This window comes from Linepithema humile, chromosome 6 (genome assembly GCF_040581485.1).
Source record: "Linepithema humile isolate Giens D197 chromosome 6, Lhum_UNIL_v1.0, whole genome shotgun sequence".
NCBI classification, from domain to species: domain Eukaryota; kingdom Metazoa; phylum Arthropoda; class Insecta; order Hymenoptera; family Formicidae; genus Linepithema; species Linepithema humile.
Window position 1 is genome coordinate 28,960,137 of NC_090133.1, and position 25,156 is coordinate 28,985,292.

A 25,156-nucleotide genomic window follows, 5' to 3' on the forward strand; every position below is an offset into this window, starting at 1 on the left:
CTCGTATTCGAATTCAATTTGAATCTTATCTAATTCTACGTCAAATGCGATTGCTCAATACAACAAAACATATACATATATTTCTGTCACACATCTTTGGCATCTCCATTGAGAATGAAGAAATATCGGTCAAAAATGATATGATCGATGAGAGAATTTATTCGTTCAGTTACTACTTGCTGGCTTCCCTCTGCGGCTGCTCGCTCGTCTGCGTTTGATTCTTGCCTAACGACCGTCCGTAGATCGCATAATCATCGGGGTCAACATCGTACGACTCGAATTCATTACGGTGACCGTAAGCATCGTCGTAGGATCCCGAGTAATAGTCACCGAAAGACGGATGTTCGAAACCACCGTGCGGTCTTCGATTGCCGTAATAATTCGATGTCGGCGAGAAACCGTTCGGTCTGAACTTGTGCGGCGCGCCCTGGAATTTATTATTACGTAATGAATAGGAAACTCATACATGAACATTACGAATTACTCGTAAATATAAATGAAAGTTTGATCAAAAATCCATTTGATTAAAGATAAAAGAGTGACAAGTTGTATGATCACGACAGCATAATTAATCAATACAAAAAAGCTATTTCTTATTTTTAAATATTAAACATTAATGATTTTGAATAGTGAAGCTTTTTAGAAACTTTTTGACTAACTTCTGTATATTAAATATATTAAATACGTAAAAAGATTGATTTGAATAGATTAAAATATTTTTATTACGGGATAATATGGATAATGTCCTCCTCCCAACAGTCCTGGGAATCTTCTGCTGTTGAAGCAGCAGTATTTTTTTTCTCTCGCGCAGTGGCCCTGAAATCAGTAGGCAAAAATTCGTTAAGCTTGCCGGGTTTGCGGATACTCGATTGAACTCACGAATTTCAAACCGGGCGACGGGCAGTTGAAGCTGTATCTGCATTTACAAGTGTCGAATTCGCGATAACGGGGATCGTTTCTGATCCACGGCGGCACTGAATCGAGAATACCGTCAGTTCCATGCAGCTCAAAACGAGGTGGTCTAAAACATCAACGACATTTCCATATTTTTTTTTGTATTGAAAACCAAGAACGACATTTAATGCGCGATTTTTAAAGGTACATTTTTATCTAGAAATAAAAGAGAAACAAATCGCTGGATTCTGTCTGCGCGATTATAAAATATGATGATAATTCGAGCAAAGATAATTTAAAAGCGGTAAGATTCATAGCAGATGAAGCACGCGAATACAGTTTATGAAAAACATATATAAACATATATTGAATAAACCGTGTCTCGTAAAATATTGTTACGGCCGGACCATCGCGCTTCGCGCGCAATTAAATGCACAGATATCTATAAATTAAGCAACCGCGTGGTGTGAAGAGAGAGACGATGCTATATATTTTTATTGGATCATTGGAAATTTAACATAGAATAAACCGAGGGAGAGAGAAAGAGAGTGTACGCACCAGTCGGCACGGCAAATCCCACTTTTTCCGAGATTAATGAATCTGTTTGAAAAGTACGATTTATAGCGCGGACTCGATGAGAGAATTGCGCATATCGCGCATTGAATCGCGCGATTTTTAAGCAGTTTTGGCGATTTCGAAAATCGGATTAATGATCCAGTTAATTGATGATCGCGTGTATAAATATGAAATATTCAACTGCGAGGTGTTAGAAAAACAGGGTTCACAGATAGCTTGAATTGTATAAAAAATATTTAATCAATATAATCACTAATCGCAAAATTGATCCAAATAATTTTTGGTTGTCAAAGTCCCAAAGTTTTTCAACACTCTGTATATTTCAAAATCAGCTGCTTTATTTTATGATATTACCTGCCAATTATTCCGGTCGGTCCACCAGGACCAACGAGAACACCGTTATTTCCCGGATATCCCGGTATGATCGGTCTGCTGTTAGGTCCGTAAGGTCCTGAGTTCTGAGGTCTAAAGCCTAATTGAGCGCCATTGAGACCTCCCAAATGTTCCGCAGGCTCGTACACTTGATACCTAAAAATTTCGCGCATGACAAGCTGCGTTGCGAAATATCGATTCCCTTCAATCTGATCGCGCGATTCGAATGCAACACAAATATCACATTTTCTTTGTTGAAATTATATTTACTGACATTTATAATTGCGTGTTTAATTTAATCAATATTAGAGGAACATTTAATAACAGATAAATTTGAATATATATTATAATAAAACAAGTCCAATGAAAGATATAATTATACGTCAAGCATACGTAATATTTGCTCAATTTCTAATTATGTATAATTATATATTAAACATTGTCGTTAAAATAATGGTTATCAGTTACGATTTGAGAACGCACCTGGCATCAGCGGCTCGGCCTTCCTTTTGTTTATCATCATCCTTCCACGCCCAGGCTGCATCCTCCTCAGCGATCGTCATCGCGATTACAGCGAGAAAGATTAAAAGAAAAACTTGCATTTTTTGTCCACGGAAAAAAAACAGAGAAAAATTTAAGACGCGTCTCAATTAGCGTTGTCAGAATGGGAAGACGTATGGGTCACGCATAACATTCGAAGTCAACTAAACGAGAGTGAAAGTGAATCGTCTTTATATATGCATTGCGTGGAAGGAGAGAACGCACCGCTACACTTCGAGGTCTTTTTGGCCGATAATCATCTGCGATTAATGGATTGTGTGGTTCTTTGTTTCCACGGAAACGCCAAAAATTTACTTGCACTTTGCATAACGCAATATCACGCGTTTCAAAATATAGGATTTTCACTGCAAATGTAAATTTAGAGCGTAACGCGTTTATAAATATTGACAATGTAAATTCAAAGTATTATACACTCATAAATATTGGCAATGTTTGTTTATCGATAATCGCGATTTATATACAGTATATCTATCACATCTTTGAAAGAAAAAATAAATATTTTACTAATTGCAATAGTGACACTTTTTTAGTCATATTTATTTTATGACGACCAATTTTCTGATTGAGGAAATTTATTGGCGAAAAATATATGTTTTAATTGCGTATTTTTTAAAGTGTATTATTGTTAAAATTTATTTTCTGATTATTTATCGTCTTAAAATGATCTTTTACTTTTAATTTGCATATTCTGGATATTTAATTTTTTACAGTCGTATTTACTATGGATTGCGTGAGATGCCATCTACGTCACAAGGTAACTTGCATTCCTTCTTTAAAACGAATGCTTTTACCTTTACCTTCTACAAGCATTTGCTTGACTTTTATTTCATATGACGCAACGATAGAACTATCGCTCGTGGCGTTCCAACTTTACATGAGATGAAAGAATTAACGGAAAAAAACTTAACTTCTTCCGATGTAGTTATATAATTATAGTAAACTATTTAAAATTTTTAACACACACGGCTATCTAATTTAATATTAATTAAAATCTACCAGCGCGTTTATTTCATGAATATATTTAATAAAATTTATATATGAAATAAAAAAACTATCTTCAGAGGATTCTTTAGCTGAATATTATGTCGGAGAATATATAGTTAATATAAAAAAAACCAAATTTATTTATTTAAATTATTTGTAAAATCATAACAAAATGTTTAATCTAAAATTAGATAACCTTCAAGATCATTTTCGGAATCCACGTATAAAGAACAACGGGAATTTCTGCTGGTGCAATTACGCGAAATGTATGCGCTGGATAGTGTTTCATCATTAATACGTCGATATGCGCCGAGATCTCGTTTACGTCGCCTCTTCAATGAAATTACATTGCGCACACCAGTCGATTTACAGCGTAATGTTATTACGTGGTGTAGCGTGGGCGTGGATCCGGTCGGATTTAGAGGTCGGTTCCGCTCCTTCGAGCGCCCGTCCTTCGGCCTGGGAAAACCCAGGTTCTTTGGTTCGGTTTGCCGAAGGGAAGAGGAAAGCCAGTCGCCGGTCGCGCTGGCATCGCCGCGCTCTTTGACCTCCTTCTTAAAGCAAAATCAAGACACATGGCGTAACGTTAATTCCCGCCGTCTTCGTCCTGCGCTCGACAGCGAAATTACCTCCATTAGGGATTTGCAACCTTCACTTTTGAAAAATACATCCTTCATTAAGCCACATTTGCCCGCCAATTTTCTTAGAGGCAAATCCGCGTCATCGAAGATCGCGGGCGAGGAGCATGCAAAAGAGAACGCAAAAGATAAATAAGAAATCGAACATTCGCTCGATTTGCTTTGTTTTCAATTTTATTCCCGAAATATTTTATCAAACAATACCTTGTGACTGAACGTTTCATTTTATTCTAAAAATATGAATAAAAAAATATCTGATAATCTATTTTTTCCAACCAATTGATTTAAAATAGATTGAACTGGTGTTCGGTCAGTCGACAAATGAAAAATGAAAGAACCGCGCAAATTTCTGACAAAATCGTCTGAAAATATTATGACTTTCCGCCGGCTAACTCGAACATAGATACGCATCGTCTGCATTTTTAACGAAAGGTTGGACAGTCACGTCAGAACGAATGCGAAGCACTTTTTATTCCGTGCGTCTGCTTTGAAATTCATTTCCGGAATGACGTCTTTTCATTATGAGATCAAACGGGAGATTAAACGCGGGGGAGTTTAAGCTACGGAATTTTATTCTGCAGCAAAGTAGCTCCGAGTATAAAAACAACGAACGTGCACTTTGCGCGTAACAACTTTGAGTACGTAAAAGCCACGAACTGTCGCGAATACTTGGAGAGTTCAAAGACAAATCAAATTCAAACTGTCGCAAATTGGTCGCAGATACTTTGAAAATTTCAGAAAAAATCCGATTAAGCGACCTCTTATCGAACTATCGCGCGGCGTTAAGGTTGATTGACGCTTAATGTCTTTGCTCGTTTGAAAAACATCATTACATACTGCAATGCCACACAGCTAGCCAATTAATATTCTATAACATTCAAATGATCAATTTGCAGAGTTGTAAACAGGCTAAATAATAAATATTTTTATATGAAAATAAATATATAAAGATAAATGTAAAAAAGTAGAAATTATGATGGTAGAATAGTAATTAATTCGTGATAGAATGCAGAAATTGTGATTTTTATTTTATCTAATTCAAGCCTTTTTTCAGCTATAAAAATTACATCGCGCGATAAAAGTATTTTTCAGTATCTACGATTTGAAAGAAAAATGGAACTCAAGCCTTACAAGTGATTTTCCGGACATTCTTATTTTCTCTCTCCTACAGCGAGGCTCCCTTAAGTAAGCGTCCGCGAAACAAAATCGAATCAAGCCATAACCCTTTGGCGCGGATTGATGAAATCGGATCTTCGTCACTTCGGAAAGAGAAAAGTTTGTCTCTCGAACTCACTCGAATTCATTTCACAGACAGACCGGAAGGAGAATCTTCCTTCTTCGCGCTTTTCAACTAATTTCCTGGGGCACGTAATCTTTTTTAAGCAATTTCCTGCCACCGTAAATACGATAAAAGGAGGGCGTCGCACTTTGACCGCGCGAGTTCGTCGCGACTTTTGACCCGCTCGTTTCCCGATGCGGTTTTACCACGAGAAATAATGGCTGCGGTATGAACCCCCGAGCGAGCTAACTTAATCATAACTACGATATTGTTTTTATGAATGTTAACGTTCATCTTTGCGCACGATAATTGCATTATTCTCGATTTTTCTTGTATTCTCGTTTGACGTCTGATTACCGTATTTTATTTGAAAAATATGATTATAATAAATTTTATTGCTTTTATCGAGGAAATAATAACGATTCGTTATTATTTTATCGCACTGTATATTTAAAGCGAAGAGCGCGTGTAATCAAAACCGATTAAAATTTTAATGACGGTTTCTTTACATCACTTGCATAAAGCTGTCTGAACAGAGAAAATTTTTAATCTTTGATATTAAATATCTCGGCAATAAAGCCTCTAATGAAAATCCCGCTGCAGCAAAGTCTACATAAAATTAATTAAGGAATACAGTTTTATTATAGTAATTTACTCTTGTAAAGCTTTTTTTAAGTCTTCAATTAACATTTAACGTTCTACCTGGCACTACATTATATTTCTGTATTGAAAAATACATTTACTACTAGTGAGTAGCCAGATACTCGAATTCTATGATACAATGATGTGATTACGATATCACTGATCATTTTCAAATGGAGTTTGATGCATATCCTACTGAAATAATACATATATTCTCGTCATACATACTTTGGTGTCTTTATTAAGAGTGGAAAAAATTGATGAGAGAATCAATGAAAATTTGTCTATTTAATCACTGCTTTGACCTCTCGTTCATTTGTGTTTGATTCTTGCTCAACGACCATTCGTAGATCATAATAATAATTATCAACCTTCGTAGCCTGCAGTAATTGTAGCTGTACGACCACATCAAACTCATTACGGTGACCATAAGCGCCGCTGAATAGACCCTGAGTAATCATTGAAAGATGGATGTCGGTAGTTGCCGTGGGGTCTTTGATCTCGAGAGATTTTCGACTCTATATTTAATATTGTATATTATTTGTGATAAATTACGGACTGATAATGCGCTCAGTGACTCGGTTCTCTTTAGTTTATCATTCCTCCAAGTTCAAAATTTTATCGACAATTATCGCGATCGCGACGAGGCTCTTTACAGCATCAAGGTTAATTCCGGTTTTAAAATTGCCTAAAAAATTAGTCTCGGCAATGTGACTCATCGATAAGAAATAGAGGCTCGTCGAAATGTCTCGCGGTTGCGTCCTTCACCGCGATCGTATGCGCTTATCCTTCGAACGTTGGCGAAAATTCATCTCTTCGACAGGCGCTAGCAATCGCGCGCGCGGCAGGCGGCTTTCCTCCCTATATTTTCTCCCTTTTCAAATAATTTCCTGCCATCGACTGCACGACCTACTTTTCATCTTCCCCCTCTTTCCCTCTCCCTCGCGGCCTCGTCTTCTTGTTGGAATAAAAGTGTTACACCGGTCAGATGGAAAAAAAAAACGAAGAATAAACGAGATCTCGCGCGATACTTTTTCGACATCTCGGAGAACGCCGGGAAATTCATGTATTCGCTGTAAGAAAAAATGAGAGGGATTTTTGCCTCGCCGTCTCTCTTTCCCATTCAAGCTGCATACAGTTGCATAATGCATGGTGGCGCGCTGCGCGCTTGAAATTTATACGGTATGCGCAAGAGATCTTTCTTTTCCGGCAGATTTTGAGGGAGAGAAAAAGGAAGAAACACATTGATCATAAATATCGGCGGCTTGTCTGCATTAGCGGTGAGATTGGCGCGTAAAAACACTTACTGTCGCACCTCGTAATCACAAATCGCGGGCAAATGCCCGCTCCGCCACCGCAAAATCCTAATATCGCGCGCGCGAGAAAGAGAAAGTTTGTCCTTTGCAAAATCAATCCCACTAAAGGCGATCCAAATTGCCTTCGTCGCGCGTTTCGCCGCGTACGATCGCTGTAATAAATGGCTTCTTCGGGGCAAATTTATGAAATTGAATCGCCACCGCCCGGCTTTCACATTTCCCGAGGCCTTCCCATCCGCCGCCGTCTCTCGGGCGCGGATAAATCTGCCCTTTCGATAAAGCGGAAAGGGACTTGTTATGGGTGCGCTTTGACTGCGTTTCCTGCGACAGGCGACTTCCTCCAATGGGAAGTTTCTCATGCCGTAAAAAAAGAATTGATTGACTTTATCCTGTTCCTTTCTGGAAATGGCACGTTACTCAGTTATCCTGTAATGAGGGGGATTGTGCGATAAATTTGAATTGTGCGATTATCGTAAAGTATCTAAAAATACAAGTGACTGCAATTCGTGTAATAATTTCCAGAGCTGCATAATCAGAATTATTTAAATAATTTGATTTGAGAAAAAAGCAGAACAAATTTATCTACTTCAAATAATTTATTATAAACTTTTTTACATTTTACATTTCGTGTATGAGGAGGATCATATTTCAAACGGGAAACTTTCATAATTTTTTACTTCTTTGATAATTTTTAATATTTTGGACATTTTAGAGTTAACATCAAATTTATTGTATTTCTGTTGCGAAGCTTTTATAATTTATCTTCCCGGTATGTTGTTAAAAATATTTTACATTTTTTTATTTTATCACTCGAATTACAAATATTTAAAGAATTGTATATTAAAATTATTTTTATTTCACACGATTTATATTAATTATGAAAAAAAGTTAATAATTTCCAATAAATAATTTCGAGAATTATGAAAGGCTCGTTGATCTCGTCGCGAAATAACGGAAACCTTATGCAATAGCGGAATGGTCGTCGTGCATTATTGAATAAGGATCCCGGCGAACTTGACCCACAGACTCATAGACGAAATTGCGAAACTGTGCGCGACCTCGAAGAGAAGATTCAAGGCCAAACGGCTAAAGACCCGAACGACTTCGTCGGTCCGTTTCTTCTAATTCGACGCTTTAAGACGACGATTAAACTTGGCTTCGAGTGCATGTCCCATTGTCCCGCTCGGGTTCATTCAGCAAAACGATCCCTTACTCGAGCATTGATTTCTCATTATGTCTGGTCCCCGCGAATTGTTCGGCAAGGAAATCCTCTTATTGTGACTTTTATCAACAAAATTTTTCACCGCATTGTGATATTTTTTTTTTTTTTTTTTTGGTGAACAGAAAACTTTCTAATTAAATAATATATAAGGCTCAGTAGATTATTAAAATCAATTAAAATCAATAGGAGCGTAAAGAGCCATAATGCTGGTTAGTCGTGCAAAGGTTAAGATATATTCATTAAATTGTTTACATCAAACGTTTCGACCTGCCATCAGGCCTTCCTCAGTGTACAATAGTAAAAATACAAATAAAACAGCAAATTCGCTCGCAAAATTCAAGACAGTGACAAAGATGTGGAAGACATAAAAAACATCCTTTCCACCCGACTGTGGTTTAGTAGAAAAAATCAGAATTGAATGGAAATCATGTTAAAGCGCCAAGTAGAGAGGACGAGGTGGAAAACAGAGAACAGATAGTCTTATCATTTTGAAAGTCAAGCTCTTAGTGAGAGAAAATTTTATCCTTTTGTTTTTTTTGTTTCAGGATACGGTCACATCGCGCCGAAAACGAAGAATGGAAAAGTGGTGACTATCTTTTACGCCATCCTCGGCATTCCGCTTATGTTGCTCTGCCTGTCGAATATCGGAGATGTGATGGCGTCGAGTTTCAGGTAGCACACGAATGTTTAATCGCGTCTAATACGGGTCATGTGCCGGAAAAATGAAAAACTTGCAAAATTGCGCTTCGTCCGTCGCAACACGCGCGAAGCGTTTAGCAGTTTCCATTGTCGCCGAAAAATAATTGCTTTTTTTCTTCCTATTGTTGGTATTTTATAGGTTTCTGTATTGGAAAGTGTGCTGTTACATATGCACAAAGCCACCGAAAAAGCGACGAGGGCGTAACACCTTTGTCAGGTCGCATTCCGTTCGTCAAGCAGGGTAATTTCACACATGTAGCATAAAAACAAAAAAAAAGTTCTGTTCTATAATAAAACGTAGGAAAAAGAAATTGGAAAAAAGCAGAATTTTAAATACAATACATTAATTTTTTTATGCGCAAAAGAGTATAACATGTCGAGTCAGTTTTGCATTATCGCTGAATGATGAATGAGCATGCATTGCGTGTTCTTCAGCATCTTTGCATTTGTTCTGAAAAATAAAATCGAGAAATAAAGTCGGTCTGCCGATCTGTGGGCTTAAAAATCTATGTACAATTGTATAGTGACATGAACATTGTACTTTATAAGGCGATATGGATCAAGCAGAGGCCCCCTTCGCCGGTCCATGAGAGTGAGTCAACGATCAGCTGACTCGGCCTTGGGGCTTTCCGAGAGTATGACGAAGTCTTCATACTCGGACACCGATTGCAGGTAAAATTGCTAGATTAAATTTAATTAACCGATTTGCATCAAGAAAAATCAAACAGACTCTCAAGAACTAAATACATATTTGACGCGCACATCGCATTTCCAATTACCATTTAACTTAGATCATGCTGCGTGCGACAAAATCTATAATTTTATAATGATATTTTTATTTATATCTTTATTGCATACTTTTGATTTAAACAGGTATGTGATACGGAATTTATAGTATCTAATATGGAATTTTGTAGTAAAATTTCATACATTTGCGATAATGTAATTGATTTAAAAAATGATTGAGAAAATTGATCGACGAACACATATGTGAGCACTTGTAAAAGTACGACGGATCAGGATAAAATGCAGGCGATAAACTCTAGGTACATGCCCCGACGGCTGGAGGGAAATGAATTAAGGACACCGAGCGTTTATGGATCCTCTGCGAATCAGCCAACGGAAACCAAGGCGGCGACTATGCCACGTTATTCGGATGTTCCTGTGGCCACTCCCCGAAGCGTAAGAGGTACTTATTAATTAATATCGATTGTCTATTTCATTGCCGGTTAGTCGTGTCAACTCCAAATTAATCATATACAATTGACAGGATGAAAAATAATTCACTTGGGATGTTCTGTTATAGTATCTGTTTGCGAACCGTACGCGCAAACAGATGCATGAATAATGTAAAAAGGGACGATATTTCGTTATCAGACTATCAAAACAAGAAATCATAAATTTTGCAGATTAAATAATAAAACACGCGTTAAATTCAACTGAATTTCTGTTTACGCGCTGCTCATACGTTATTTACATAATAAAAGAATTAGTAAACGGTATGTCGGTATCACACACAGAATTACACGCGCGAAAGCATCGACTCATCGCCGACCTCCTTTCCCACCCGTGAAATGTCCGCTCGATATTAATTAATTAATTCAAGCGCATCGATTGTGCCGCATTGCGCTCGTTATCAACTCATCGATTAATTAAACTATCGGCCGGTTTGCGTTATTTTCATTATCGCGTACAGCCAGAATGGCGACGCAGTCGCTGGATAGGAAATTGCTGATGGGTCCGAACGACGCGGATCGTTCTCCGGTCCTGTGCAACAAATATGCACTCGACGACTTGGAAGATGAGATACTGAAGTGGCAACCGTCGCCGCAAAATAGAGGCAAGTATCGATATAAAATCATATATCAGTTTTTTATCATTTAAGTGAAATTTTAAGTTGAAATCTCAATTGATACTTAAAGATAGGTAAAAATAATATTTTTAATTAATATCAATTTATCTAACAGTTTTCTCTTACGTCTTTCCGTCTTAATTTTTCGCAGAATTGGAAAGTTTTATAATTTAATTAATTATATATATACAATATTCTTTTTTTTTATCTAGAAAAAAAATACACATTAATATAAAAGTTAATATTTGTCAAACATAAATACAAACAAATATAGAATCCAATATTACGAAAATATTTGCGCATGGAGCACGCAATGACTATCGTGCAGAAATGTGCAGAGTGTAAATAGTTAAACAACTATTAACGTTATGATAACATTTTCAATTACATTATTGCACACGGTGCTATTCATCTCGCTATTAATTCAGAATCCAGCTAAATCCGGTGGTTTATGCTGTTTAAGACGATCAAATAGATCGTCTTCGCAAGCGCGCTTGAAGGAATTAAACAAAACCTGTGGTATTGCAGTTGAGAATTCAGAGAAACCGCAGAGCAACGGAATGGCCGAGGAGCCAGACGGCGTTGAAAGGCAGACCTCCTTCAGTCCCAGATCTCTGCCGAGGAGATGCCTCTCCGTGGAAGGAGCCACGACAAATAATCACAGAACGAATTCGACGTCCGGACTCCGACCGGCTTCAGTATACTTGGAACTGGAGCACATGAGAAGATCGCAATCCACCAAGGCCAGACGTACGAGGAGTAATTACTCTGTCGGTGAGTGAGTCGCGATGAGTTTCGCGAAATAAATAATTAACGCTTTCATTACTGAATTCGGATGAAAATTTGAAAAGAAGCTAAATTGCATTTTTAAATGAATCATTAGAATCTCTCCAAATCGTTCCCGGGAATTAAAATTTCAAAATGCACTTAGCAGCAAAGTGTTCTTTCGCGAAAATATCGAGCGAGATCGCTTATTGCACTTTTTCAACTTTCAGCGTTAGATATATTTTTAATCCAGTGATAAGTTAGAATTTTACTAAAGTCCACTTGAAATTAACTGAAGATTATTACTCTGCATTTATTTATCTTCTGAAGCTTTTAGTTAGCGAAAAGCTTCTCTTTCAATCGCTTAACTCGAAAGCTATCGATGCCTCAATATTTTCGCTCGAGAGAAATCGACTCCAAATTGGCCGGGATACTTGACGTTAAAAGGACATCCGCGAGTTTTGACACTTTGTACACATTTCTAGCTCATATCTATATCTAGTGTAAGCATGTACTGTATTCAAGAATGCCTGAAACAGAAATTCTGTCAGAATTCCTACATTACATCTCTCGATATTTCCACGAACAAAGCAGGCCCATTGATAGCGCGTATTTTTTGATCATTGAACACCCGTTCTCAGCGCGCTCTTACAAACGAGGACCGCCGTCACCGAGGATTATGTCGCCGATGGGATTTGCCGTGCACCGACAGGTTTACGCCGACGAGATCGATTTCGACTATGACTACTACGCCGCCCCGGACGATCAGGAGAGACAGCCGACCAAGCCCGTGCCCATCTGGCTGTGCGTCTTCCTGGTCGTCAGCTACATATTCGGCGGCGCTTTCCTCTTCAGCGAGTGGGAGAAGTGGTCGTTCCTCGATTCGGCTTACTTCTGCTTCATCACGCTGACCACTATCGGTTCGTTTCCTCGTTTCCCCTGTCAGCGAGAGATATAATGCTTTTTTCCTTTTTTTTTTGTAGCGTCTGTTCCACAAAAGATCGGCGATACACTCAGATGAATTTATAGGTCGTTTCCGTCGAAGTTTGGATTCCTAGCTATTTCTTACTTTCAATTCAACAAAAGAAATTTAATGTTGAAATACTGAAATAGAATTCTTCTGAAATTATGATAATGACTAATGGGGCACATATTGTTTTTGACGTTTTTAGAAAATCTAATTTTGCTTATCCATTGATTCTCTATTAACTTTGCATTAATTTTGAGTACGTCGGCGCACGGAAGCGCGCGATTCCCTATCTTGTCTTCCTTTTTTTTGAAGGTTTTGGCGACTTTGTGCCAGCGAGCTCTAAGCTGGACGCGCAGAAGGGCATCGCCCTTTGTTCTCTCTACCTGCTATTCGGAATTGCCTTGCTGGCAATGAGCTTTAATCTGGTGCAGGAGGAGTTCATCAACAGCGTGAAGAGCGTCGCGAAGAGGCTGGGTATCATCAAAGAGACCGACGATGAGGAGGAACCCGAGGACTATGACGAATACGACGCCGAATACGAGGAGGAGGTCTATGAAAACGAGCCCAAGCTCTGAAATCTTGCGGTTTTGCAGCTTATCCGCCATTCGACCGAGATCGGGGACGCGGATCGCACGTCATCGTGCACACGGCGAAAGAGATCTGGAGGATTTATCGGGTCCACGTGTCGTTTGAGAAAAGTTAGTTTCGCGACACAGCAAACTCGATCTCGTAAAGATCACGAATTTCCGCTCGAATAATGTGATTTCTCTCTTCCGCAAGCAAGCTTTTTCAGCAATAAATCGATACAAATACGTCAGATTAGAATGGTACATAAAAATTTTATCTTTCTTTTTTAATTTTATTAAATTATTGCTAATAATGCAGAGCTAATTAAGGTCGTTAGAATAAATCGGTAAATGTAACGAGCAAATTAGCGCTTGTAATTAACGCTTACAATTGAACGGTGAATGATAAAATTAACAATCATCGTACTTTAATAATTTTGCGATGACTATTTCACTATTTAATGCATATTTTCTATTATTTTAATCAGCTTAAAATTTTAATCTTTTTATATCTAAAAAAAAGAGTTTCTACATGGAAGAAAATGTTAGAAATTTGATAATATTGAAATACTGGTCTATTGTTAATTATACTAACGGAATCATAGTAGAGAGAGAAATCATGCTTTTGCGAGCATCACGAGGAAAGTACTACTGTATAATACCGCTGTGTATATAATATAAGTCTGAGAATTAATTTCTATAAAATAAGCGGGAGAATAATTGCGAAATGCAATTAAATCTGCATACACATTGCATAGTGGCAGCTTTAATATTTAATTGACATTTGCATTTTGAACATTTTCCTTTCAGGTTCCTCGTCCACTAATTGTTCTCGATGTAGTCGTTAAAAATATATTAGATATAACAAAAATATAATTACAAATATTGTGTATCGATACAATGATTATCATTTAGTAAGTATATTATATTTATATAAATATTCCGTCAAATCATTATATTCGTATTTTTCTTATGTTTAATCAATTATCTTCCTTTCTATCGATTTTAAATTCTGAAAACAGGCATTCATACAGGCATTCATTTATTTAACATTCACAGAAATTGGAATTTATTTGTGTGTACATATTTAAAATTTTCAGTAAACAAAATTCTACGCAAGGATTCAATTAACTTTGAAAATTTTCCTTTCAGCAAACGCGATATTTATTTATTTCAATGAGAAGTTATGGAATTGTTAAAACAAATGGGAGAAAGTTGCGAAATGCAATTAAATCTGCATATACACATTGTTCAGTGGCAGCTTTAATATTTAACTGTTAAAAACACACTCACGTTTTCGAAAGATATCCCTGCTTTACAGCGGCCCCTTAAATTTTCTCCAAATGCATGCTCCGACGCGAGGATACGATTATGTTTCGAATGCGACATTCTTCGCGCGGCTTACTATTACTTTCCGCGCGCGGAAGATTGTTCTTACAATATTTTCCCGGATGCACTTGGCGCATGCAAAATTCACGCTTGCTATGCAAATCTCTTTCATCCTCTTTTGCGATTCGCACACCCAAACACGCACAAATGCATGTACGTTTGCGTGTGTTCACATTGCTACGTTTGCAATCGCATTTCGTCGTTTAAATCGCGAGGACGTTAATCGTCCGACGACGACGGCGGCGACAACGGCGGCGTCGGCGGTATCCCATTAACGGCTCCGGCTTCAGCGACTCGATAATCGCACGATAAAGCCTACTCGAAGGAGAAATAATAGTCGCTAAGAACTTCCGTCCGCACCCATTACGAGCAAACCATCCCCGGCGAGCGCGAAATCTGCATTTCATAAATTTTAAAGCCAACCGTGACGACGCGCTGCTCGATCCCTGACTCTCTCTCTCTCTCTCTCTCAGCTGCACGAAAATTATTCTCTATTCGGGAAGTTAAATATCTTTGCGCAGGATATAGACTCACGCTGGTGAACGGCCAAAAAAAATATTGTCTAACAATTTACTATTACAGTTTTTAGATATTGATTATTTAGATTATCGCGTTGAAAAAAATTATTAAAAAATCAGAGCTTGAATAAAAAAATTCCAACAAATTATTTGATTGAAGTGTTTGAACAATTCAAACAGTCAAAAATATTTTGACAGAAATGCCTTACAGTACATTATTTTTCTGTTAAAAAAATTTCGTTGAAAATTTATTTCAAACGGGACGCATATGCAAATAGGTACGTTTTACTGCATTTTTATTTATTAAAAGTAGTTTTTATTGTCAGTCCGGAATATCGCGGCTTTTCGCTCGGGCGCGGCTTCTCGCGTCTACCGGGTGTTCGGCAAGTCGGCAATTCGATCGGCCACGGCACGATCAGAGCCAGGCGACTTGAACCCGGTTATTTTCGGCGACGCGCTATTTTGGGATACGTGCGTGTGCCGCGACGCGGCGTGGCCGCGGAAATCAGTTTACGGGGAAATCTCGTCGAGGTGGGTCGTTTTTCGCCACGTTTGCATTCCGGCAATCAGGCGAGTCCGAGCCCGATTATCCCGATCGTCGCCGTTTGAAGCTGCGGCCCGCTTTCGCGGAAGCGAACGAGAGGTTCGTCGCGGACAAATTGTTTGGAGGCTAATTACACGTTACATCGCATGCGTTACGAGCGGTATCACTCGCGCGATAATGATGTAACGGAATCGTTTGCCGGATGCCAGAGTCGTGACAATTGATCGATTGATCGCGCGTACGTCGGGAGATCGCGGCACGCGGAGCTCACTTTTGAACTCTTCGGGTTTCCGCGTGGCGCAAAATTGACGAGATCCCAGAAAAATTAACTATAAGAAGAAATGAAAGAGATTTAAACTTAGCGAGCAGTGCGACGCTCTCTTCTTCCAACACGTGGCGGCGGTCGCGGCTACTCCTCGTAATCGCCTGTCTAGTGTATTCTAGCCGCGTAGACGTGCGTCTAAGTATAGCCCGGGGAAACGAGCGCATAAACGCAAGAAATCTCAACCGGCTCAATGGAGATCCGGGGATTATCGCGCGCGAGAGATACGCCGTGAACGTTCCCAAGATTCGGCGCCGATCCTCTTATCGCGTGCGTCATTGTCTCTCGCCTGGAGAACGCGTCGAAAAACGTCATCGGGCAATTTTCGTTGGCTCCTCCATTAATATATCTTGGATTTAATTTCTCTCATCACGTATCTGATCAAAGATTCTTGTAAGATAACTTGTAAAGATGAGAAAAGCTTCAAACTCCCTATCTTTTCGCTGTTGATATGATAATTCGGTTTTTGTGAGTATTATGCAAAAATTTGATGATTTTAGATATGAGAGATTTTTTTATATAGATAATTAAACATCAAAATATGTATTTTTAAATTTTTTATTACAAAGAAAAGAATCTAGGTTTCTGGGATAGCAGCGAAATAATTTATTTTGATAAATAACCGATAAACATTAACTAACATCAAGCATTTCATTTTATTAACGTTGTTTAATTTAACCACGTTGTGAAAGTGTTAAGAAACTTATCTTTTTATGAATTTTATTAAGAATGTAAAAATTATTTAAATTTGAAATTGAATCCATACAAGATTCCACTCCCGGTCTGCGAGGAGTCTGGGAAAATTGAGAGATTTTAATTAAAATCCGGTTACCCTGCGCCCCGACGACTTCGGGGAAATCGTCGATCATTTTTCGCGGGATCGTAAACAGTTTCACAATAGATTTTGTTAAGCGGCCAAGTGGGCTCATCCCTCCCGCGACGGCGGCGTGTTTTCGATTCCCCGCGGACCATGACGGAGTCGATAGCAGACTCCGGGAAAACCGACTACCGCCGGACGCAGAGAAGAGACCCGGGAGATACGGACGTTTTCCATTAAATTCACCCCGCCGTAATTCCCCATTTAGCCCCGGTCAGTGCTCGCGCACATAAGAGTTCGCGATTTTCTTATATCTCTTCCGGCGTTCCGCATCGATCTGTTACATACATATGAGCCGCCCGTTAGTTTGCTAATAACACCATCGCGATAATCGAATGTCGCTATTCATCTTCCTACGATCTGGAGTGTGAAAATGATTTGCTTCAAATATTGGAATGAAATTCGTTTTTCCGAATCGTTTATAGAATCGCGAAGAATTGATACGTCGAGTTTCGAACAATGCAACACTTTAATTTGAAATATCCCGATTTGTGAAAATGAAAAGTGGAGAAGTCGAGAGAATAAACTTTTTTTAGGTCGCCGATTTAAATCACACTAATGTTAATCGACATCTGTATCGTATATCTATAGTCGGGTATGTATTTTTATGAGAGATTTGCATTGCACCGCGCGTTTCGTTAAATATTTTAATAAGAAATTTTAAAAGACAGTCGAGAAAACAAACGTCACAATTACGAGACAATTATATGCCGCAATAATTATAATCCAAAGCCTTTGGATCGACTAATGATTATCGGAAAAAAGAAACTTGACAAGCTATAACGGCTTATCCACCTGACTACAAGTTTGCGAGTGAGATTTCTCCAACTGGAAGACGATGCTACGGAACGAAGCTGAGTCTTCGACCGCGGTTTGCGAGCGACAATGTGAATTCCTGCGGTGACTTCCTGCGGTCTCCCTCGAGAGACATTTCGTAACCGTCGATAAATCATCAGGTGGCAAGGATCAAAGGACCAGCCTTTGACGCGAGTACCGCAAAGAGCGATACACGGAGAGAGTGCTCGGCGAGCCGGAAGTAGCGCGATGTCCGTGAATCGGCCCGAGGTGACCCGGTGACGTCAGCGATAACGCCGTCGTCATCGTCGATGGAGGCGGACAGACCGTCGCGCTCGTCAACCAGCCAACGCAGCTGGCAGCGCGGAAGTTGCCGCGGCCGGCGGCGGAAACGCAGACGGAAGCCGTGGGGCGAGCGTGTGATCGACTGGACGCGGGCGCTGATCGCCTTTCTCTTCAGCAACGTCGGCATCGTCTGCCTGGTGGTAGGCTACACCATCGCGGGCGCCTTCCTGTTCACTCACATCGAGGGCAAGATCAGCTCGGACGTCGCCGGCGACGTCATCGCGCTGAGAAATCTGACCGCCGCCACCCTCTGGGAGCTTACCTCCAAGGTGAAGGATTTATGCGGGCCGTCGTACGCGGCTGCGGCCGCCCGCGGTGGTGGAATACGCAGAATGTCCTCGGGGATATACGCAAAGATATATGGACTTTACATTTCATGATGGGTTTCTTTGAATTGTCCGCGGATTCCATTTCTTCTTACTTTGTTGGGAGGGAAACTGTCACTGAAATTTCGTTCATCGACTCCGAGATGCTTCGTAGACGTCATTAATGTTTTACTATTTAGATGTTTTATTCAGCTTTGGACATTTTATTAACTTTTAATCGACCAGACGACTATTCAGCCTCCGAATTTTTTGACCAACAATTATAATGTGTAAATATTTATAGATATTGTGCGTTCAGAATTACCGGACTAGAATGGAGAAAGAGATATTAATAACGCTTGATATGCTATAACAGCAACAATAATTTTATTATGCAGAGGCAAAGCTTGATTATTCAAAACAATGGCAATTGTTAATTTGCTATATTTTCAATTATTTTTCGGTCAACAGAAAATCATCTCGAATGTTTAAATTTTAAGTTTATTTCTTGAATAGCTAGAAATTGCGCGACATAATCAATTTTTGTTTTTTTTTTCCACAAAATTTATGTTAAAATATTAAACATAACATCACAATTACAAATTGCTAGCTTGAAATTGTGAAGGAGCCGGTTTAAATATGAATGCAATAAATTTGCGGTCTCCGTAAATTACCATATGTTTTATTAACACGCGTCGACAGCAATTTTCCTTTCACGATATTTTCTAACGCAGCTGTATATATATTGCACATAGGAAAATGTCTTCTCGGAAAAGCTCTGGAAGGCGAAGGTGCGGGACATCCTCGAAATTTATCAGAAGAGAGTGGTGTTGGCTATAAAAAATGGGTACGACGGCGTGGAGGAGAACAAGTGGACCTTCGCCGGCGCTTTTCTGTATTCACTCACTGTGATAACGACTATCGGTGAGTCCCCTCGTTTTTATTTCAGTGCCTATATTTTTAAAAAGTTTTTATTTTCTTCCATGTTTTCTCCGTCCCTGAAATTTTATTCGCTTTAATTCATCAATTTACTTTAATTTTTTGATTTACTTTAATTTTGAGATCGCGCGGAAGCACATCGCTGCGTCCGCGAGCGTCCTTAAAAATGAAACGCGGCGCGCGGGAAGCGCGGCGGCGAGTGTCAGGGAAACTCGTGAAAAATGTAGACAATTTACTCGCCACCGGATACTTGGAAATCTCCTAAACACAGCGCCCTTGTTTGCGCTCTTAATGCCCGGCTAATGCCCGCTTGTCTCGTCGCGACTGATAAATCTTCTTAAAGGCTCTTGTCCCAGCGGTGAGGAAATGTTTCTAGATAAAGAGCCTTCAGATTTCGAGCTCAACGATAAAGCATGGACCAACTATTTTCCCAATATTTTAAATGGACAGGAAAATATGTTAGAAGGAAAAAAACATTTAAGCACCTTGTTTGAGTAAATCAAAATCTGACAACGGGTGATACATAACGTAAATTTGTCCGTGATACATCCTCTTTTCTTTTTATTTTAAAAAAGAAAGCTACACAGTCTCTTGCCACAAAATTGAGATGAACAATTTTTCGGATGCACGTGTATATATGCAGCGTATATAAATGGACATCAGGGAACAACATGCCGCAATGTAGTAAGAAAAATCCGAGTAGAAATTCAAGCGGGCGATATACACATCCCCAAGCAACCGTACCCAAAAGTAGAAGCGAATTTAAATTGTAAAAACCCGACCGGGTATTTCTTTCTCTTTCTCTCACTGAAAAATATAACATAAATCTTGGGCTGTCTGAAATATCAGTCGAGAGAGAGAGAGAGAGAGAGAGAGAGAGAGAGAGAGAGAGAGAGAGAGAGAGAGAGAGAGAGAGAGAGGATTGATAAAACCGAGACTGGTCAGAAAGAAAGAGCGAAAGAGCGACAGCGATGAGAAAAATATATTTGTTACAAGTTAAAATCATATTTAATAGTCATTTATCCACTTGTTAGTTATTTTTTATTTCAAATATTTAGTAGCATATTTGTTTGAAATGTCCAAAACGAGTGATCAAAGTTCTTGAATTATACAATTGATAATTACTTCGTGTTAAAATCTGCTAACAATTAAAACTCTTCTAATAATCGAATCGATGAGAAAGAGAGTGCAGAGACGCATTCCGTTCCGTGTCGATTGTGGAATGAATTTATCGACGGCAGTGGCGTAGTTGGAATTTTTTCTATTAACTTTGGTTATTGAATTAATAAAAATCTAATTGTACTCTCCTTTACTTTTTATCAACGGTAAATATTGATCTCATTTTTTTATTTTTAAGATTTCTAAATATTTTTCTTTATCGGAATTTTTAAGAGAAATCCTAATAGAAAGCTTTTTTTATTCGGATAAATTTTTTTCGGGAAAAATGTATCTTACGCCAATTGAAACGTTTTCATTGTCACGCTCTGAAGCTCAATTTCACCGCGGAAAATCGAACTTACTGAAATTCTACCAATCTTAATCCGCCGCAGAAAGTAATTTTTCTCATCGATCGATGAGAACAATTAAGATTTAACCGCCGGTTAAAATGAGCTGACTAAAAGCTGGCTAAAATCGATAGACTTCTCGTTGTCGGCTATTGATTTTCGTAAGCGCACACATTTATTCTTGCTCCCTCGCTTTCACATATACATGTATATGCTCTCCCTCTCTCTCTCTCTCTTTCTCTCCCTCTCCCCCCTTTCTCTCTCTTTTGATCTGATTTGCCGAAAGAGATCAAGTTATTGGGCAGAAGAATTGACATGAAACAACGTGCAGTTAGTGGTATCCAGGCCACGAATAGTATCCTGAGACGCGGGATTTATCATTTTCTGGCGCCGCGGCAATGAAAGGGTAAAGTGATATTAATGACTTTAACGTGATGGCGGCTTTGTTCTGGCGGCGTTGTGCGTGGCTGCAACGATGTGTGGGTGTATGCGAGCGTGCGCGCAAAGAGTATAAATCATGATTACGCGGCGAAATTACACGAACGGGATTACGCAATTCATGAAGCTGTCGCATAAATTAGAATTTTATGTAAAAATATTCGTGGTCGAATATTATATTTATAGTTTTCAAATATATTTATCTGTTTTTTTTGCAGATTATGTTAGTACATTTTGCAAATATATTATTGAAAATGTCGACACAAATTTATAAACGTTCACTATTTAAGGAAAGTTTATGATTAAAATAATTTAAAAATTATATATATTTACGATATTAGCGAGTAAATATTTTTCACAAAGGAATTCTTTCTTTTATCTGATCACTAAACATAATTTTGATATCATAATAGATGTTTGGATATTTTTGCTTCAATGTTGTATCAGATACTACATCTAAGCTTGTTTATTTTTTTACGAAAATTTGAATCAATTTTATTTTCTAATATTAAGCATATAAATAATTTTATTGTTGTCTTAATCTTAAACTTTATCCAAATAGTGTATGTTAAAGAAAAAATATCGATATTTTTAATAAAGTAATTATATCTGCTTTAATTGAAAAAAATTATAGGATGCTCAATTTAGAGATCTTCTAAATTTGTAATTTATTGTTAAAAAACTTGTTTTTTTCGTGTTATAGATCTATTTCAGCCAACGATCAATGTAAATAACAAAATATTATGATTTAACATAAATATCGCGCTCAATATTACTCTGATAAATGACGGGAAATTGATACGAATACTGCGGTGATAATTTGATAGCTAAAATAATAAATAATACCGCTGTCCACGTAATTAAACCACTGATAATTTAGATAATTTTAATAGGATTCGCCACAACAATAATATTGTGAAATTTATTGTACTGTGATAATTATTACACGAACAATCAGTATTCTGATACCTGCACTTGGAACATTATATCCAGGGAGAGTTACATGCTGAAGATTTTATTCGTTTGCGGTAATCATTTTCAATCTCCAACATTATCCGGGTTGTTTTCCGTACTCGACACGATGCAAAGCTGACCGTTTTGGATTAACATACAATTAATTAACGATGTGGAATATTCGGTGCCGATGAGAGATACGCATTCTCCACGAAATTGCCATCATAAATCGATGAATTCGCATTAGTCAATTAATAGCAAACTGTCACGCAATTCAATTAGAGATGCTGCATTTAATAAATTAATTAGTTAGTTTCTCTTTTTGATAATTTAATGCTATAAATTTGTTCTTTCTAATTTCAAGTTTCGGTTTAACTTTCTTAAATACCATATATATATTTACTCATCAATGTCCGATAACCGATCGATTCTCAAGATATTTAATTCATACGAATCACGCGCTACCTCCCAGATGTTCGTTGCCTCCGCTATTCCGTAGCACAGATAATCGGCATTGATAATCGACCGAAAAGCGACGCATCTGATCGAAAATCACCAAATTGGATCATAGATGCACGGCCGGCCTAGCATTTCCCTCGTATCCGATATCCTTCGTGGAATCGAATTGCTGCCGAAAATTACCTGTCGCGCGTCTACGACGCGCCCGTACGACGGATGAATCTGCGGCGGGGATCTGCCGAGGACTTCGTTAGGCCCGGAAATTAATTAACGTGCGCATCGCGCGCTGATCGTTCGATCTCCCGGGATCGAGAAAACTCGTTCGCACGTTCGTTCGTCCGTTCGCCCGTTCATCGATGGCCACCGTCAAGATCAACGTTCTGCGCACGTCGCTGGTAATTAATTTAGTGTTGCACGTTAGGCAGTTAATCTGAACGCGCTGCTGGCCGAAATATTCGACGACGACGATCTGGCATACTTTGTTTTTCGATATCTTTGCTGAGTATTCTTTCATGAGATATTTTAAAATATATAATTACCGATAAAATAAAGTATATTAATTTAAAAAAGTTAACTGGAGCGGATGTAATTTGCTAATTATTTTCTGCTTTATATATATTTTTTTTAAATCGTGTAAGCCAACACAGCTGAAATGTACACAAATAAACTCAACATGCTCGCAGCTCCCGTAGACTGCATTTTCGCGTTGACTATATTTACTTCTTACTGTGTACCAACTTCTTTAACTTCGGCCCGGCGCGACAGCGAATTAACATAAAGAAAGTCCCAGGGAATACATTGCCGTCGCCGGCGGTAAATTTCGTCGTCACCGACCGTTCAAAATATTCATATGTTCTAATAGAAATTTCCTGCCGCGAAGGAATATCGATTCACTTTATCAAACTTGCCGATCCGGAAAAAAACTTGATTAAATTTTCGATGTGTTCGTACGAAAGAGGGAACTTTTACCTCACTTGTTATGTATGTTACATTCAAAGACGACGGTCGCGCTAAGAGCTTCTCAAATATTCTAAAAAACCGGGTCAATGCCGCTGAATGGGCAATCGATCGACTTATGCATATCCCGACCTCGAATTTTAAAAATGCTAAAACGAAGGTTGTAGGTCCGCGTCGTTGCGTAAGGTCCACTTATTGTTAGTCGCGACATTTTTGAGATGCTCTATATCTTCTGCCAAAGTTTGAAAAAGCTTCGGTGTCGCTTTTGTCGTCTGCAGTATAAAACGGGATTTTCACGAATGTAATACGCGAACACGCGGACCGCCGCAGCGATGCAAAGTTCTTGCGTTGCGTTTTAGCGAGTGGTCTCCCGTGTATGTAATTTCCATATTTTAATTTATGTGCACATTGCAAGAGCAAAAAGTATCGTGAGTATTTATTCCATAGGCAGCGGGCATTCAAAGTTTTAATAATTATTTAATATAATAAACGTGCAACGCTATTTACAATTATTATATCTAGTGACATCACATATATTTGTAAATTTGTAATCTATTTTTTTAATCAATCGTGAAGCGATGTTCGTCAGTAACTTTGCTAAAAGCCACTCGTGGATTTCGAGGACTTGGACGTGAATTGCCACGACACTAGGCGTGGAATTACGCCGGCGGAAGTTTAAGCGCGATCGCGGCCGCGATATCGCACCTTTCGGCCGAAGTGGATAAGAACTCCAGCCGGAAATACGGCACGAAACTCGCTTCCTTTTTCTCGTAACGGGATACCGGCGTCCTGCGACACGTCGTCGACGCTGAAAATCCCTTCTTATCGCGCTTACCCGGCGGCCATGGGCTGCAGTGGGATGCCAGCTAATGCATCACGTCTCTCTAGCTTGCGTGGAAGAATAAAGAGAAATTTAATTACAAAGTAACAGAATTTTTTATTTTTTCAAAGAGCATTATAAATAGACCTAAATAAAATTTTATGCAACAATCTATTGTGAAATTAAAATTTGGTATACTTTTTACTCAAAATTATCGCAGATATTTTCTTCTTATTTTTTTACGTTTAATACAATTGTATCGATGTTAGTACATTAATTGTTAATATATCAATCACCGCGGAAATAACTTTTCCATTGCACGTTGAAAGTCATACAATTGTACGGGAAATTTCTTTTCATGTGTGAAAGTTTCCGACGTAGGATTGAGCACAAAAGCGCACATTTTTCTCTGTGAGGGATTTCGCTTCTCACTTTTTAACATGGAGGCACTTACTGCTTTTTACGTAAACGCTTTTTTTTTCGAGCGAAGCCCGAAGTGGAAACGAGGATTAACGGGAGCGCGCGAACTTTTCGGCAGGAGCGGCAAAATCTTTTAATTAATTCCGGAGACTCTTCTCGACCGACCCCCGCTTTATTCCGTGCACGATTACGAGCCGGATGTCAACTTAAAGAGGGTCGGTATCCCAAAAAGT

General features: G+C 38.7%; 3 protein-coding genes across 10 annotated transcripts in view; 2 read left to right on the forward strand and 1 right to left on the reverse strand.

Annotated features, from left to right (window-relative positions):
* The window catches only part of LOC105671360 (uncharacterized), a 62,884-nt gene extending 48,592 nt beyond the window's left edge, over positions 1-14,292 (forward strand). For all 7 annotated transcript variants that reach the window (XM_067357728.1, XM_067357727.1, XM_067357726.1 and 4 more), the window contains 8 exons: positions 9,030-9,156; positions 9,323-9,424; positions 9,733-9,855; positions 10,230-10,372; positions 10,880-11,023; positions 11,564-11,809; positions 12,442-12,720; positions 13,083-14,292. In XM_067357728.1, the coding sequence (XP_067213829.1) occupies positions 9,030-9,156; positions 9,323-9,424; positions 9,733-9,855; positions 10,230-10,372; positions 10,880-11,023; positions 11,564-11,809; positions 12,442-12,720; positions 13,083-13,345 (1,427 nt within the window). In that variant the 3' untranslated portion in view covers positions 13,346-14,292. The remainder of the gene's footprint in view (positions 1-9,029; positions 9,157-9,322; positions 9,425-9,732; positions 9,856-10,229; positions 10,373-10,879; positions 11,024-11,563; positions 11,810-12,441; positions 12,721-13,082) is intronic.
* LOC105671363 (uncharacterized) lies at positions 13-2,806 on the reverse strand. Its single transcript, XM_012365475.2, has 5 exons — positions 2,326-2,806; positions 1,825-1,998; positions 880-1,021; positions 727-816; positions 13-427 (listed from the first exon to the last, which is right to left on the reverse strand). The coding sequence occupies exons 1-5, from the start codon at positions 2,442-2,444 to the stop codon at positions 173-175; spliced, it is 780 nt and encodes a 259-aa protein (XP_012220898.1). The 5' UTR covers positions 2,445-2,806; the 3' UTR covers positions 13-172.
* A 1,472-nt stretch (positions 14,293-15,764) lies between the features above and the next one.
* The window catches only part of sand (sandman), a 35,204-nt gene continuing 25,812 nt past the window's right edge, over positions 15,765-25,156 (forward strand). For both annotated transcript variants that reach the window (XM_067357762.1, XM_067357763.1), the window contains exons 1-2: positions 15,765-18,395; positions 19,187-19,355. In XM_067357762.1, the coding sequence (XP_067213863.1) occupies positions 18,093-18,395; positions 19,187-19,355 (472 nt within the window). In that variant the 5' untranslated portion in view covers positions 15,765-18,092. The remainder of the gene's footprint in view (positions 18,396-19,186; positions 19,356-25,156) is intronic.